This window comes from Palaemon carinicauda, chromosome 31, assembly GCF_036898095.1.
Source record: "Palaemon carinicauda isolate YSFRI2023 chromosome 31, ASM3689809v2, whole genome shotgun sequence".
In the NCBI taxonomy this organism is placed as follows: Eukaryota; Metazoa; Arthropoda; class Malacostraca; order Decapoda; family Palaemonidae; genus Palaemon; species Palaemon carinicauda.
In genome coordinates this window covers 80,484,894-80,499,657 of record NC_090755.1, presented here as the reverse complement: position 1 = coordinate 80,499,657, position 14,764 = coordinate 80,484,894, and the positions used below count along the sequence as shown (strand labels likewise).

The 14,764-nt window shown below is 40.5% G+C and overlaps 1 protein-coding gene across 24 annotated transcripts in view; it reads left to right on the top strand.

The window, feature by feature from the left end:
* The first annotated feature begins 979 nt into the window (after window positions 1–979).
* Window positions 980–14,764, top strand: part of LOC137624564 (zinc finger and BTB domain-containing protein 14-like) — a 184,115-nt gene continuing 170,330 nt past the window's right edge. For 23 of the 24 annotated variants that reach the window (XR_011040747.1, XM_068355486.1, XM_068355487.1 and 20 more), the window contains exons 1-4: window positions 980–1,148; window positions 11,934–12,036; window positions 12,265–12,933; window positions 13,164–13,406. Coding sequence is in view for 23 of the 24 variants with exons in the window: in XM_068355486.1 (XP_068211587.1) it covers window positions 11,956–12,036; window positions 12,265–12,933; window positions 13,164–13,406 (993 nt within the window). In the remaining variant the exon portion in view is untranslated. Of the gene's footprint in view, window positions 1,149–1,212; window positions 1,277–11,933; window positions 12,037–12,264; window positions 12,934–13,163; window positions 13,407–14,764 lie in introns of those variants that run through there. The other variant, XM_068355475.1, reaches the window with a different exon arrangement.

The following is a 14,764-nucleotide window of genomic DNA, read 5'->3' as shown; positions in this document are numbered from 1 at the left end:
TGTTCTTAAGATTTGTTAGCTACGTGAATATTATCCGTCTTATCAATTAGAATTATAGTAAGATCCAAATATTCTGTACTCTTATAATTATACATCGCAAAAAAAAAAGACTTCAAATTATTTAGACAAGTATTATGGAATAAAATACAGATAAAATTATACAAACTAACAAAGGCAATAGTTAATTAATACTTATAAAAGAATAAAATAAAAATAAAACAAGAAGAGGGTCGAACTACAACCAGATGCTTTGTAAGATCCAAGCATTCTGTGCTCTTGTGATTATACATCGCAAGAAAATGCATCAAATTATTTAAAGTCTATGGAATAAAATAAAGATAAAATTATACAAACTAACAAAGGCAATAGGTAATTAATATTCATGAATTTAAATAATATGAGCAGGGTCGCACTACAACCGGATGCTTTGCAACATCCGTCGACTGGCTGTGCTTGTAACCTTTTCCCAGGGTTGCCATTCGTACGATAATTATCGTACATGTACGATTATTTTGGGTCTGGTACGATGTACGATACATACCTTGGATATATACATATGTGTGGTGTGTGTGTTTAATTAAACAATTATACTAAAATACCTTGAAATAAGCTATATATGTTACTCCTTAATAATCTTGTTCAAAGTGTGTACGATAATTTTGGTTTAAAAAACGATAATTTTAAGGTTCATGTATGATAATCCAGTGGACAGGGGTGCCATTCGTACGATAATTATCGTACATGTACGACTATTTTAGGTCTAGTACGATGTACGATACATACCTTAGGTATATACAAATGTGTTTTTAATTAAACAATTATATTAAAATATCTTGAAATAAGTCAATCATGTAACTCCCTAATAATTATATTGAAACTGTGTACGATATTTTTGGTTGAAAAACGACAATTTTAAGGCTCACGTACGATAATCCAATCGAAATAATCTGGCAACCTTGCCAGTGGAAATAATCTGGCAACCCTGCAGGCTTTTCCTGTGATGTGACAATTGCAAGTGAACCGTATCGCCAATATGTGTTTTCTCTCACCTAAATCGCAAGTTCTGAAAATGGCAAATGACGACTGGTTTGCGTTGCTTGCAAATGCAACGTACATCGTTTGAATGCATGAAATATTGGATCCCTGGCGTAAGTATTCCGGACTTGGCTTGTCATTGTTTAGCGTCGTCCAAAGTGGCAGGCGACAATAACAAAGCCGATGGTCTATTTCTTGCGTCTTTGTAATGGTCTTAAGGCTTATATTTTATATATTTAATGTAAGGAAATACTTTAATATAGTGTTTGGAGTCCCACGGTATTTAAATTCAAAGCATAAGGATATTAGAAGTCCGTAGGGTAGAAGGCGTACCTTTGCAATCTCGCCGGTATCGTATTGTAGCGTCTTCAGTTAGGCCTATAAGATTGTCTATAAAGGTAAAGTTAGTCCTTGGCTTAGGTGATTTGATTAAAGGCTCATTTTTTGTGTTATGTGCTTACTAAGGTCGAAGATATGGTAAAATTATGGAGGAGTTTTTCTATATGTTTTTTTTTTGGTTTTTTTATAGATATGGACGGAAAAAGCTTTACTACTAAAAGACAGGTATTTCATATAGAAATATATCCGTTTTCTTCGAAAATGACACATATTGACTGCAAATAAAAACTTTGGAAATAATAATCAATGGGCTAGTGTCAACATTACTTTTCACAAGATCATATGATTTGGAAGATGCTACAATCAAAGAATTGTATAAGTTGTAATGAAAATGTTTCGTTAGATGATTAATATGGACCCGCCCGAGAAGTAGTTCACTCGACTTCAGTGGAGGGTTGGATTTAAACCCAAAACAAGTAAACAAGTAAGCAGCTCAGCATGTACTGCATTCCATTACAGAGGAGCTAGATGTTTTTCGTTTTCTGCGTATGAAGAAAACTCACGGCAGAGCAAAAAACATTTCTAAGAAGTATCCCCTTTCTTTGATGGTCTAACAGGTTTTCGGTTTATTTGCTATTGAAATGAAAGTCAAATTCAGTGGAAGCACTTTATTTAATACGGGAAAAAAAATTTATTCGGCGGAGCAAAAAACGGATTTCTAAGAAGTATCCCCTTTCTTAGATGGTCTAACAGGGTTTTGGTTTATTTGCTATTGAAATGAAGGTCAAATTCAGTGGAAGCACTTTATTTAATACATTAAAAAATTTAATTTCTGCTCAAAATGATGTTCCGTCCTTAACGATAACTTTACAAATTGTAAATTGGTGTAATAAACGGGTGGGTGAAAATAAGGTTTACTTTTGTTTGAGTGCTCATAACCCTTTTACCCCCAGGCTATTTGGAAATTTCCAACCCTTAACCCCCAGGGGGTTATTTTTATCCCAGCACATTTTGCAGTATATTTTTTTAAATTGCTCTAACAGCCTTAATTTTTGTCATAGAGAGGTCAGGTTGGTCTCATTCTCTTGGAAAATGCCTGAATTTTCTCAAAAAATTATCAAAAATGAAAAAATAAAATTTATAGCATTTTTTTGCAAGGAGGTACTGGTAGGTCCATGGGGGTAAAGGGATGGCTTTTGTGAAACGTACTAGTATGTCCTTTGGGGGTAAAAGGGTTAATATTAATTTCTGTTGGAATTTCTTGGTATTTTAACTATGTTGGTTCGACTACTACATTTTAAAAAATATGGCTTTGTGCTAGATATCGTCATCAATACCTTACAAAACACCTAAAGATACACCATGTACCAGTCTTATGTTATATATAATATATTGTTTAGACTTTCTATGTTCTAGTCATCATCATAAAAAACCAGTCGTTATAAAAACGGTATTGAGGATGAAACAGGATCAAAACTTTGGAACTTTTACTTGCCAGGTCTTCCAGGCGCACAGAAAACTTGATTTTTCAATTCCATTTTCTATGGAGTTGTTTGTAGTGTGTTTCATTGAACTAAGAAAAATTCTTTGCTTAAATGAGAGTACAGTAGTTATCTGTATGTTGGTACACTACATTAAACTATTTAATCATTTATATGTCTGCTCAGCCTAAGCTTACTTTGATCGTGATTTTATATTATCTCTTTGTTCCCACTACGCACTTTAGCCCCGTGGGCTAGTATTTTGGCTTTATATTAATGATCTGATTTAACACTTAGTGTAGTATTTATTTTTCTTTGCAGTAGCTCGTTGCTCTCGCAATTTAACGTTAAATCATTGCTCCCATGTTCTGGCAAGTGAAAAATTTTTCACAATGTGCATTTGCTAGGTCGTAGTATTTTTGTGTTATTTTAATGATCTTGATTTATTATTTAATTCTCATTATATATGATACTTTAATTTATAGTGAAAGTGGGATTAGGAATAAGTAAAGTAGGAGTTCTATTCGTTTTGACATTTTTCTATGTATGAATATGCAGAACTGGAGAATAATAACTTAGTTATCGATCGATTGAAATGTGAACACCATTACATTTTCCAAGTTCATTACTTGCTTCTGAGAGAGTGGTTTTGGATTATTACGCATGCCTTGTTTGTGTTCGATTTTAGCGGCTTTTTGTATTTTGTATGACAATCATTAGCTGGCTTTTTATAACCAATGAGGGCTTCCAAATATTCATGTATAATTTCCCGGATGTTTTACAAGAGCCATTTTTTCCCCCATACTCTTCAGTTTGCATATCACAAGATGATGTCTTCAACAGGGGAATTCAATCGATTCCAAATTTTATCATGATACAGTAATTTCATCTATTTTAGTCCTTGATTATGTTTAAAACACACACTGATTAGGATACAGTATAGCTATTGTTGCTCAGGTGAAGGTAAAAAATATCACTGGAATAATGACCCACATGATAGGCAAGCGCAGCTCGTTCATGTACCGCTTGCCAGAACATATGAGCAGTGAGATAATGTTTATGTATTTATGAACGAAGCGAGCCACAACTCGGCAGAGATCATTTGTGATGATATAATTTATAGATGATTATGATACTTTAATAGTGACCCACGTGGCTGGTGTGCGCAGCACCTCCATGTACCACTTGGAGATGATATTCATTTGGTAGTGAAGTGAGGCCTGGCAGAGCAAAAGCCATTTGAAGGATGTGTTGTGAATCTTGGGTAATTATGACTCGTTAATTTCTTGCTTTTTACATGAATCATATATTTTTTCAACTGGTTATTCTGTGTTTATTATGCATTTCTGACCATTACTATGGCTGTGAATAATTTATTTTTGGTATTTTCTCACCCAAAAACCCCAGTTTTCCATTAGTATACCCCATAATTATTTTTATATAGCAGGCCGAAAAACTCATGAATTGTTGATTTGCCCCGATCTTTGTGGTCAGAAATGGATAAAACAAGAAAGCGAGTAGGAAAAATGTATGGTCCATATATTTGGCTAGGAATTAAATTACTATATATTTACCATCGAAGGACAGATGGGTCTCTTATCTTGTATTTAAGGATACAGTCCCAGGTTAGAATAGGTGGGGAACGTAAGTATAGGTGATTCCCATGTGTTTGTCACCTTATTAGAATATGGCTCTTCATCTCTAAAGGCAAAGTGTAATATTGGACAAGTAGCCAAAACCCTTTTGTAGAGCCTACACTTAAACATTCAAGATGTACTACAAATAAGTGATTGTCATTTCTAGAGCAAACTTTTCGTTTACTTTAGAAAAAATACCTCCTAACCAAATTTACAGAAGTAGCCTAGCAAAAAACTATGATAATACTGAAGTATACGTATGTTGAAGTTTTAAGTTAATTGGTGACTTTTAAAGGAAAGATAAGTTCCACCTGGGATCTTACCTTCAACATACTTTTTAAAACTGCATTAGGATTTTTCAATATTAAACTTACCCGATGATCATATAGCTGTCAGCTCTGCTGCCCGACAGAAAAACCTACGGGCGGAATACGCCAGCGATCGCTATACAGGTGGGGGTGTACATCAACAGCGCCATCTGTCAAGTAGGTACTCAAGTACTCGATGTCAACACAGAACCAATTTTCTCTCTGTCGTGCCACTGGCAAGACCTACTAAATACGCTGTTACTAACTGGATTTGTTTTCACAACTATTTGGTGAAGTACACTATTCCAGTTTTGAGCTTTCGCTGTGCAGGGGTTTTATCTTAATTTCAAAACTTGAACTCGTTTTGGATAGTTTTAATTATGGTGACTAAGAGAGTATGGACTCTCTTTCACTTTTAAATGGCCGACCCTTCCCTTAGATGGAAGTGTGTTTAGGTTTTTAGTAATTTTGCTTAACACGCTATAGATCTATATTTTATATCTCTCCGCCTTTATTAGGCCTCTTCGATTAACTTTCCTTTTATTATAAACATATAAAAATAAATTTTTATGTTTTGTTTATATGCGACCTTTCCTGATAGTAGGCGGTCCTGACTTGGAACCGAAGTTAATCAACGTTGAGCCCGTTATATCGTATTTAACCTTTAAAGAATTTAAAACTTTTTAAATTTAATGTTTTATGAAAGAATTTCTTTGATAGTCTCGTACTGTTTTCAAAGATGAACTAACGTTTAGTTTTTAGTCTACGCAGTTGTTGGCGTTCAGGACGTTCAACTTGCGCTCTATCGTTACGATAGAGAGAGAGTGTATCACGGTTTCACTTTGCAGTAAGAGTAAACCGATTCTAGCGTTTCGTTCATTCTTTCTTAGCTTAGATGGTTTAAATTCTAAATTAAAGGAACTTTTTATTTGGAAAACCTTTCAGTTTTTTTTTTTTTCCTTTAGCAAATATCATGTTTTGACGATATATAATTGGGCTCTTCTCTCAGGTGCGAAATCTAGAGAGAAAGAGAGAGATAGAGATGGAGGGAGAGAGAGGAGAAAAAACGTTTCGTTCAAGCGGGTAACGTTGTTCTCGTTTTACTCTCCTCCCTAGTCGCTGTAGGGGAAGAAGGTAAAACGTTTCTAGGGTTTTATTCTTGTTCCCAGGCTATGTGCGGTGAGAGATTGTAAACGTAGTTTATTTGATCTAGTGTTTAGTCTCTTTCCCAACCACTGAATTCTTTATCTTTATATATGTTTTCTGTTGCATTATACGACTGTTTTCGCAATTACTACCTTTTAATGAAGGGTAGGATTGCGTGTTTCAGGTAGAAATCAGGAAAAGTTTCGATTTCAGTGAAATAAGTGCAAAACAGAAAATCAAAGTGATAAAGTGATATGCGCAAAGTGTTACAGTGTTGCGTCCGAGGGTTCGTCTGTTCGTGCCTGTCGTTCACCTAGTCCGGGACCTCTTGCAAGCTCCCAAGCCCAGGGGAGAAGTAATGTCGAACGACTTATGGGTTCGTCAGGCCTTGATCAACGAAGAGACGTTTTTCCCTCCGTGGTTTCGGGCGTATCTACCCAAGATCGCCCCACCCACACTAAGACGAGAGAGCCCATTTACTTCTCGTCTGCGGAAGAGGTTTCTCGTAAGAAACCTTGGACCAAGGTCTCGCAGCTTATTAAGTGCAAGTCGGTCCCTTCCGCGCAAGTCCAACGGCCCAGGTGTAGCCACTGGGTCAGTTCGGACTCGCTGCAGTCATCCGACGACTGCACACCTCCCAAGAGAGGCAAGGTGGTACCGCAACAGGCAGTAACTCCGTCTGTTGCCGCACCCGCTGTTTTAGACCCTCAGTCACAACGGACAGTAGCTCCGTCTGTTGCCGCTTTTGTAGACCCTAAGTGGTCTTTACTGCAGTCTATGCAGACTCAGTTAGCTGCGGTTATGCAGGAGTTTCGTGCGGAGAAGGTTAACGCTCCCGTTAGCCTACAACCTGCCACGGTTGTGCGCCCAGCTCACGCTGAGGCTGCCTGCTCCCACACTCCGACTGCGGAGAAGGTTGACGATGCACCCGTTTCCCTACAACCTGCCACGGTTGTGCGCCCAGCAGACGCTGCGGCTGCCTGCTCCCACACTCTGGCTGTGAGAGCTCCTCCACCCATGCGCAGTCGACCCTGCCAGACGCATGCTGACTCCCACAGACGCACGGAGCACTCCGTTGACGTGTGTGTGCTACCACAACAACAAGAGGGTGGAGTTAAGCTGCCGTGTTTTGACACGGTGCGTCAGCCTCCGCAACCCACTGTGGTTACCGCCACTCGCCCGCAGCAGGCTAGTCAGTCAGGAGTTGAGGCTTCCCCACACAGCTTTGGTTGTTGCCAACTCACAGACTGTCAAGCAGTCACATAACGTTGCCTTCTGGTCTGCTACTTATGCACCAGTGCTGTATGTCCTCTTGTAACTGCTGCTCCTCGTTCGCCTCACGTCAGAACTTACACTAGGCCTAGCTACTTCGAAGCCGTTGTTGTTAAGCTAGTGCTCTCTCGCTCTCCTAGAGAGCGTTACGTCGGCTAGGCGACTGGTTTTTGCACCAGGAGGAGTTTTAGGGATACAGCCTTTTGATTTCCCTTCTTTTTATCTGGCTTATAGAGCGAGAGTCTGATAGGACACGAGAGAAGTTCTCAGCTTGGGAGTTCATGCCTCTGCCCAGGTAGACTTCTCAATTCTGGTAGACTCGGCCAGGCGCATAGCCAGGAGACGCTCCAGTTGTTTACAGGTCAACTTCTCAACTTTTGTCGAGCCTTTGAAGTTTTGCTGTACTATTATGTCACACATAACAAGGCTTCCAGGGATGGTAAATGGCTCCGCTTCAGTCGCTAACCCCGTCTGTTGCCACACCTGCTCCCGTGGACCCTAATGGGCTTTGCTGCAAGACATGCAGTCCAAGCTTGTGTCCTTGATAGAGGACTTAATACGGAGAAGAACCTTCTGGCCAACAACCTTTCTTCCGGTTGGTTGTGCGCCCTGTTGACGCTGAGGTATCTTACTCGCGTCCGCCAGTTGAGGTGGTTCCTCCACCGATGCGACCCAGTGTGGGTTGCCAGTCGCACGTTGACGTTAAGCGACGCTCGGAGGTGGTTGTTGACGTTCAGTGTGTCACTAGGAAGACGTTCAACAACCAGCAGAGGTGACTTGTTGTGACGCAGTGCGTCAACCTCAGCAACCCGGTAGGGTGTTGACTGCACAACCCAGACAGTCTAGACAGTTTCGGGTTGACGCTGTACTTCCTCGCGTCCCCATGGTTGACAGTTCACAGACTGTGCAGCAGTACCATGATATTGCGTCCGGCTCCGTCACGCATCCACCAGTGCGACCGGATTCAGCGAGTCAGACGTTGCCCACTCCGTTGCCGTTTCCTCATCAGTTTCGGATGAGGAACCCTCTGATGAGGACGTTGCTGAACAAGACGATCAACCCCCAGCCCTGCTATCCATCCAGAAGATGCTGAAGAAGGAACGCTGCCCTGTCAGGCTGTGGATGAGTCTGGTAAGGACACTGTCATCCGTGGTTCAATTTGTGTCACTAGGAAGACTACACCTCCGTCCTCTTCTATACCATTAGCTTTTCACTGGAAAAAGGACAAGACGCTAGAAGCGGTCTCGATCCCGGTTTCCGGAAAGATAAAGTCTGGTCTGACTTGGTGAAAGGACTTTTTCAACCTTAGAAATGGTCTTCCCCTGACTGTTCAGACTCCCAACCACGTTCTCTTCTCGGACGCATCGGACGTAGGCTGGGGTGCGACATTAGACGGTAGGGAATGCTCGGGATTATGGAACTCGAGTCAAAGGACAATGCATTTCAACTGCAAGAAGCTACTGGCAGTACGTCTGACCTGGAAAAGCTTCAGGTCTCTCCTTCAAGGCAAAGTGGTGGAGGTGAACTCGGACAACACACGGCTTTGACGTACATCTCCAAGCAAGGAGGGACCTACTCTCTGACATGGTACGAGATCGCAAGGGACCTCCTCACCTGGTCAACAGGTCTATACTTTTCACTAGTAACGAGGTTCATCCAAGGCAACTTGAATGTCATAGCAGATTGTCTCAGTCGGAAGGGACAAATAATTCCAACAGAATGGACCCTCCACAAGGATGTATGCAAGAGACTTTGGGCCACCTGGGGCCAGCCAACCATAGATCTCTTCGCAACCTCGATGACCAAGAGGCTCCCAATAGTTTGCTCACCTATCCCGGACCCAGCAGTAGTTCATATAGATGCCTTTCTACTAGATTGGTCACATCTAGATCTATATGCATTCCCTCCGTTCAAGATTGTCAACAAGGTACTGCAGAAATTCGCCTCTCACGAAGGGACAAGGTTGACGCTAGTTGCTTCCCTCTGGCCCGCGAGAGAATGACTCACCGAGGTACTTCGATGGCTAGTAGACGTTCCCAGAACACTTCCCCTAAGGGTGGACCTTCTACGTCAGCCACGCGTAAAGAAGGTACACCAAGGCCTCCATGCTCTTCGTCTGACTGCCTTCAGACTATCGAAAGACTCTCGAGAGCTAGAGGCTTTTCGAAGGAGGCAACCAGAGCGTTTGCTAGAGCAAGGAGAACATCCACCCTTAGAATCTACCAATCGAAGTGGGAAATCTTCCGAAACTGGTGCAAGTCAGTATCCGTATCCTCGACCAGTACCTCTGTAACTCAAATAGCTGACTTTCTCTTATATCTGAGGAAAGAACGATCTCTTTCAGCTCCCACTATCAAGGGTTACAGAAGCATGTTGGCATCAGTCTTCCGTCACAGAGGCTTAGATCTTTCCAACAATAAAGATCTACAGGACCTCCTTAAGTCTTTTGAGACCACGAAGGAGCGTCGTTTGGTTACACCTGGTTGGAATTTAGACGTGGTACTAAGATTCCTTATGTCAGACAGGTTCGAACCGCTTCAATCAGCCTCCCTGAAAGATCTCACCTTTAAGACTCTTTTCCTGATATGCTTAACCACAGCTAAAAGAGTCAGTGAGATTCATGCCTTCAGCAAGAACATCGGATTCTCATCCGAAACGGCTACATGTTCTACAACTTGGTTTTCTAGCCAAACACGAGCTGCCTTCTCGGCCTTGACCAATATCGATATTCCAAACTTATCGTATGGTTGGAAATGAACTAGAAAGAGTATTATGTCCTGTAAGAGCTCTTAAGTTCTATTTAAAAACCTTTACGAGGCCCGTCTGAAGCTTTATGGTGTTCGGTTAAGAATCCATCTTTGCCTATGTCAGAGAATGCTTTATCCTATTTTATCAGACTGTTAATACGAGAAGCTCATTCCCATCTGAATGAGGAAGACCAAGCTTTGCTGAAGGTAAGGACACACGAAGTTAGAGCTGTCGCAACTTCCGTGGCCTTTAAACAAAATAGATCTCTGCAAAGTATATTCGACGCAACCTATTGGAAAAGCAAATCAGTGTTCGCGTCTTTTATCTTAAGAATGTCCAGTCTCTTTACGAGAACTGCTACACTCTGGGACCATTCATAGCAACGAGTGCAGTAGTGGTCAGGGCTCGACCACTACAATTCCCTAATTCCATAACCTTTTTAATCTTTCTCTTGAAATGTTTTATTATTGTTTTTGGGTTGTCCGGAAGGCTAAGAAGCCTTTCGCATCCTACTTGATTTGGGGGGTGGTCAAAGTCATTTCTTGGGAAGCGCCTAGATTAGAGGTTTTGATGAGGACCTTTAGTATGGGTTGCAACCCTTCATACTTCAGCTCCTAGGAGTCGCTCAGCATCCTATGAGGATCGCGAGGCTCAGTAAGGAAGACGTACTTAAAAAGGCAGAGTAATTGTTCAAGTCGACTTCCTTACCAGGTACTTATTTATTTTATGTTTGTTATTTTGAATAACTGCTAAAATGAAATACGGAATACTTAGCTCATAATAATGTCAACATGTAATGCTGGTCTCTACCCACCCCCCTGGGTGTGAATCAGCTATATGATCATCGGGTAAGTTTAATATTGAAAAATGTTATTTTCATTAGTAAAATAAATTTTTGAATATACTTACCCGATGATCATAAATTAAAGGACCCACCCGTCCTCCCCAATAGAGACCCAGTGGACAGAGGAGAAAATTGGTTCTGTGTTGACATCGAGTACTTGAGTACCTACTTGACAGATGGCGCTGTTGATGTACACCCCCACCTGTATAGCGATCGCTGGCGTATTCCGCCCGTAGGTTTTTCTGTCGGGCAGCAGAGCTGACAGCTATATGATCATCGGGTAAGTATATTCAAAAATTTATTTTACTAATGAAAATAACATTTTTGGTCTTTCCATGGTACCCAGTTCAGATTTCAGCATTGTTGGGTTCTGTTACTGGGTATTAATGTATGGTAAAACCCAGTTACTGCTTTCTTTTAGGTTGTTGGGTCCTGAGCTCTAGTTTAGGTAGATGGAACTGGTTTTGCTTTGACATGTAGCTGTCATGAGTCTCTTGTTAATAGTTTGGAATGGTTCAGTTTTGTTGGTTCAGATTACCATTTATAGTGGAATATATGTTGCTGAAGTAAAAAGTGAAGGTTTCTAGACCAGGAAGTGCACACATACTGTTTACACTGTCCTGTTTGTCCTTTCTCAACTAATATACCTTGTTAACCCTTTTACCCCCAAAGGACGTACTGGTACGTTTCACAAAAGCCATCCCTTTACCCCCATGGACGTACCGGTACGTCCTTGCAAAAAAATGCTATAAAATTTTCTTTTTTCATATTTTTGATAATTTATTGAGAAAATTCAGGCATTTTCCAAGAGAATGAGACCAACCTGACCTCTCTATGACAAAAATTAAGGCTGTTAGAGCAATTTAAAAAAAATATACTGCAAAATGTGCTGGGAAAAAAATAACCCCCTGGGGGTTAAGGGTTGGAAATTTCCAAATAACCTGGGGGTAAAAGGGTTAACAAGTTTCAACAACCAGACCAGTTGTCACTGAGATATTCTAATGATAAAGCCTTCAAATTTATATACTGTACTGTAGTGTATATAGGAAAATGCTCATGATGTGTTACCAAGTCTATATAGGAAAATAATATTTTTTAACTGAATTTTCATTTTTTGTTACAGGTAAAATAATACAACAGGGAGCATGGCGGATGGCATGCTTGCCTTGTCGTGGAATAATCATTCCACGACATTTAGTCACATGCTGTCCCAAATACGCCAAAAGGTTTGTCTAAAATGGTTGTTGTATCATCATTATTAATCTTTTTTTTTTATATTCTAAGAAAATAATTTGATTATCAAATGTTTTGTGCTCGACCCAAAAAGAATATTTTCATTGTATATAGTGAATTATTTCTGCTGTATGCAGTGACAGTTTACAATGGTATTTTTCTGGTACTGTATTTTTTATTCTGTACTGTATTAAGACAAAATTTTATCTTTATATTTACAGGATAGGTACACGGATGCGACAGTAGCTTGTGAAGGGAAGTTTTATCCCGTTCATAGAATAGTGTTATCAACGTGTAGTACTTATTTCGAAGAAATGTTTGAATTAGCGAGTGCTAACAAGCATCCTATAGTGTTGTTACAAGACGTTAGAAAATACGAACTCGAAGCTCTTCTGAGCTATATGTATGCAGGAGTGGTCTCTGTAGCACAAAAAGATCTCTCTAGACTAATTAAAATAGCTGAGCTGTTACAAATAAAAGGACTGGCTGTGCCAGATGAACTCCCTAGTGAGAAAAAAATTAGTACAAGTAATCAAAGTGAACGGACAAGTAGTGGGCATCATAAATCCTCTCATTCGTTAGATGCCAGTGATGGTAGAACTAGTCCTAGTCGTAAGAGGAGGAGACGAGAAGAGCGCAGAAGCTCGCCTCTTCCTCATCCCTCCACCTCTAGTTCATCCAGGATTCGGTATAATCAAGACGATGATGATGATATCCAGGAAATAAAAGATGATCTAGAAAGACAACAAGAACAGCTAGGGTTAGCGCCTATGAGTGATTCTAATAGTGTACCAAGTGTAGAAGGAACCAGACCTCTTGCCCCATGTGATAATGGACCTAGTGAACAACAGCAAATGCCGCCTCAGGAACCACCAAGAAAGTCAGGCAAGGTAGGACAAAACTGGGCTCATGATTTTGTTATCATTGGTATTTTTCTATTTATTTATTTGATTATTAGGTACCAATGTCAGGTGTATTTTGACTGAATAGAAAGATTAAATTTTCATAATGCATGAAAGTCATTTTGTTACTAGCTTAAAAATTACATATATATTTTTAGCATATTTTCTATGGTATATTGTTTTTTTAAGGACTAACACTGTGTTTTCTTGGATTTAAGGATGGAAATGATGAGTTAGTTTGGGTCAAAGAGGAGGTTCTAGATGACCCGGGTGGACCTGAGGCAGACTCTATAAAAACGGAATTGCCGTCATATGGGCCCCTAGGCTCTGGTGGTGATGAAAGTTTAGACATGCCTCCTGATAGTCAAGATGATTACTCCCAAAGCAGTCATAGTCAGATGCCTCCACCACTTTCAGAGCCAATAGCAGAAGCCCTTGCAGGGCCCTCAGGGATTCATGAGGTTTGTACAATGTCCTTATGATTGAACAGATTTATTTTTATTAGTACTGTATACTAGTGTACTGCTAAGCTAATGAATTTTTCACATGTGTTCTCTGAAGTTCCTCAAGATTTGATCCCACACGGATACAAACCATGGTCCTTAGATAGGAGTGTGAATTTGGAAAAGCTGGAAATATCCATTTAAACTTTAAAGAAGGTGATCGTAGTTGCTGGCGGGTAGAGGGCAGGCCACGCCCACCCATCTTGTAGAGCAACCCTCACTTTGAGTTCGGCCGCAGTTCACTGCAGACGTATTGCTCTTCTGCCTTATAATCGGGCTGTTTTAATATACTACAGACGTATTGTTCTGCTGTCTTATAATCAGGCTGTTTTAATCTCTTGCTTTTTCTTTTAGGTTGAATAAAATTTGTGCTGGCAGAATGTTGTGTTCGAGGGATTGGAATGAAATAAGCTAAGGATATGTAATGTTTTCTAATACTGTAAATGTGAGACAGTTTTTTGTGCTATCTGCCGTTATCCAATGTACTTGTTCTGTCTGATAGCATGTCTTTGCTGTTTTATCCTTCGCAAGTGTGACCTAACAATGATGTCATCATGAATGTAAGGAAGTTGTCTTTCCTTAGATTTAGGCGGCGTTCCATCAATGGAAGGAGTTCTACTGCCTCTAAGTGTAAAGAGGAGTGCTGCTGCCCTTCCCTTCATTGGTTTCCTGATCCTGGAAAAGCTCCAAGGATGTATCACCGGGTTTTGTTTTTTCTTCAGAGAGTCCATGTGGTCTCCTTTCCTGCAGGACTGTCATCATCGTTCTACTAGACCCCGTAGAAGGCGATGATCATGTTCCTCCTTTTCCCCTGCCTCATCTGCATTAGAGTCTCACTGTAACTTCTAAAATTTTGATGAAATCCACGAAGCTTGATCAATAGGAGCCACATACCCATGACTCCTACCGATCTTTCCCCTTGTGAGTGTGGGAGAGACAAGTCCCAGTACATTATCACCACATTTGCCTGATGAGATGGCATGTACCAGGAATGTACACATCCCTCAGTAGACACGTTGGTATACGGTACAGGTGCACTCCGTTTCTTTAGGCTACTGTTGGTATAAATGAAGGCCGCTGCCCCTTTTTCCCCATTCTTGGACCATTGACCAATGTCTTTCTTTGGGGTGAGTGAAAAGCGGTGTATGCCGAAATTATCTCTCAATGGGAAGAAGTATCTGGACAGGCCTTTTCCTAGCCTAGATGATCAACTGATATCTATTGTGAGAAAGAGAGAAGTGGTACATGAAAAAAATTATCTAATACTGCGAAGAAGTAACGATCACTGCTCCTGGTTTCTGATGTTAACCGAGCTT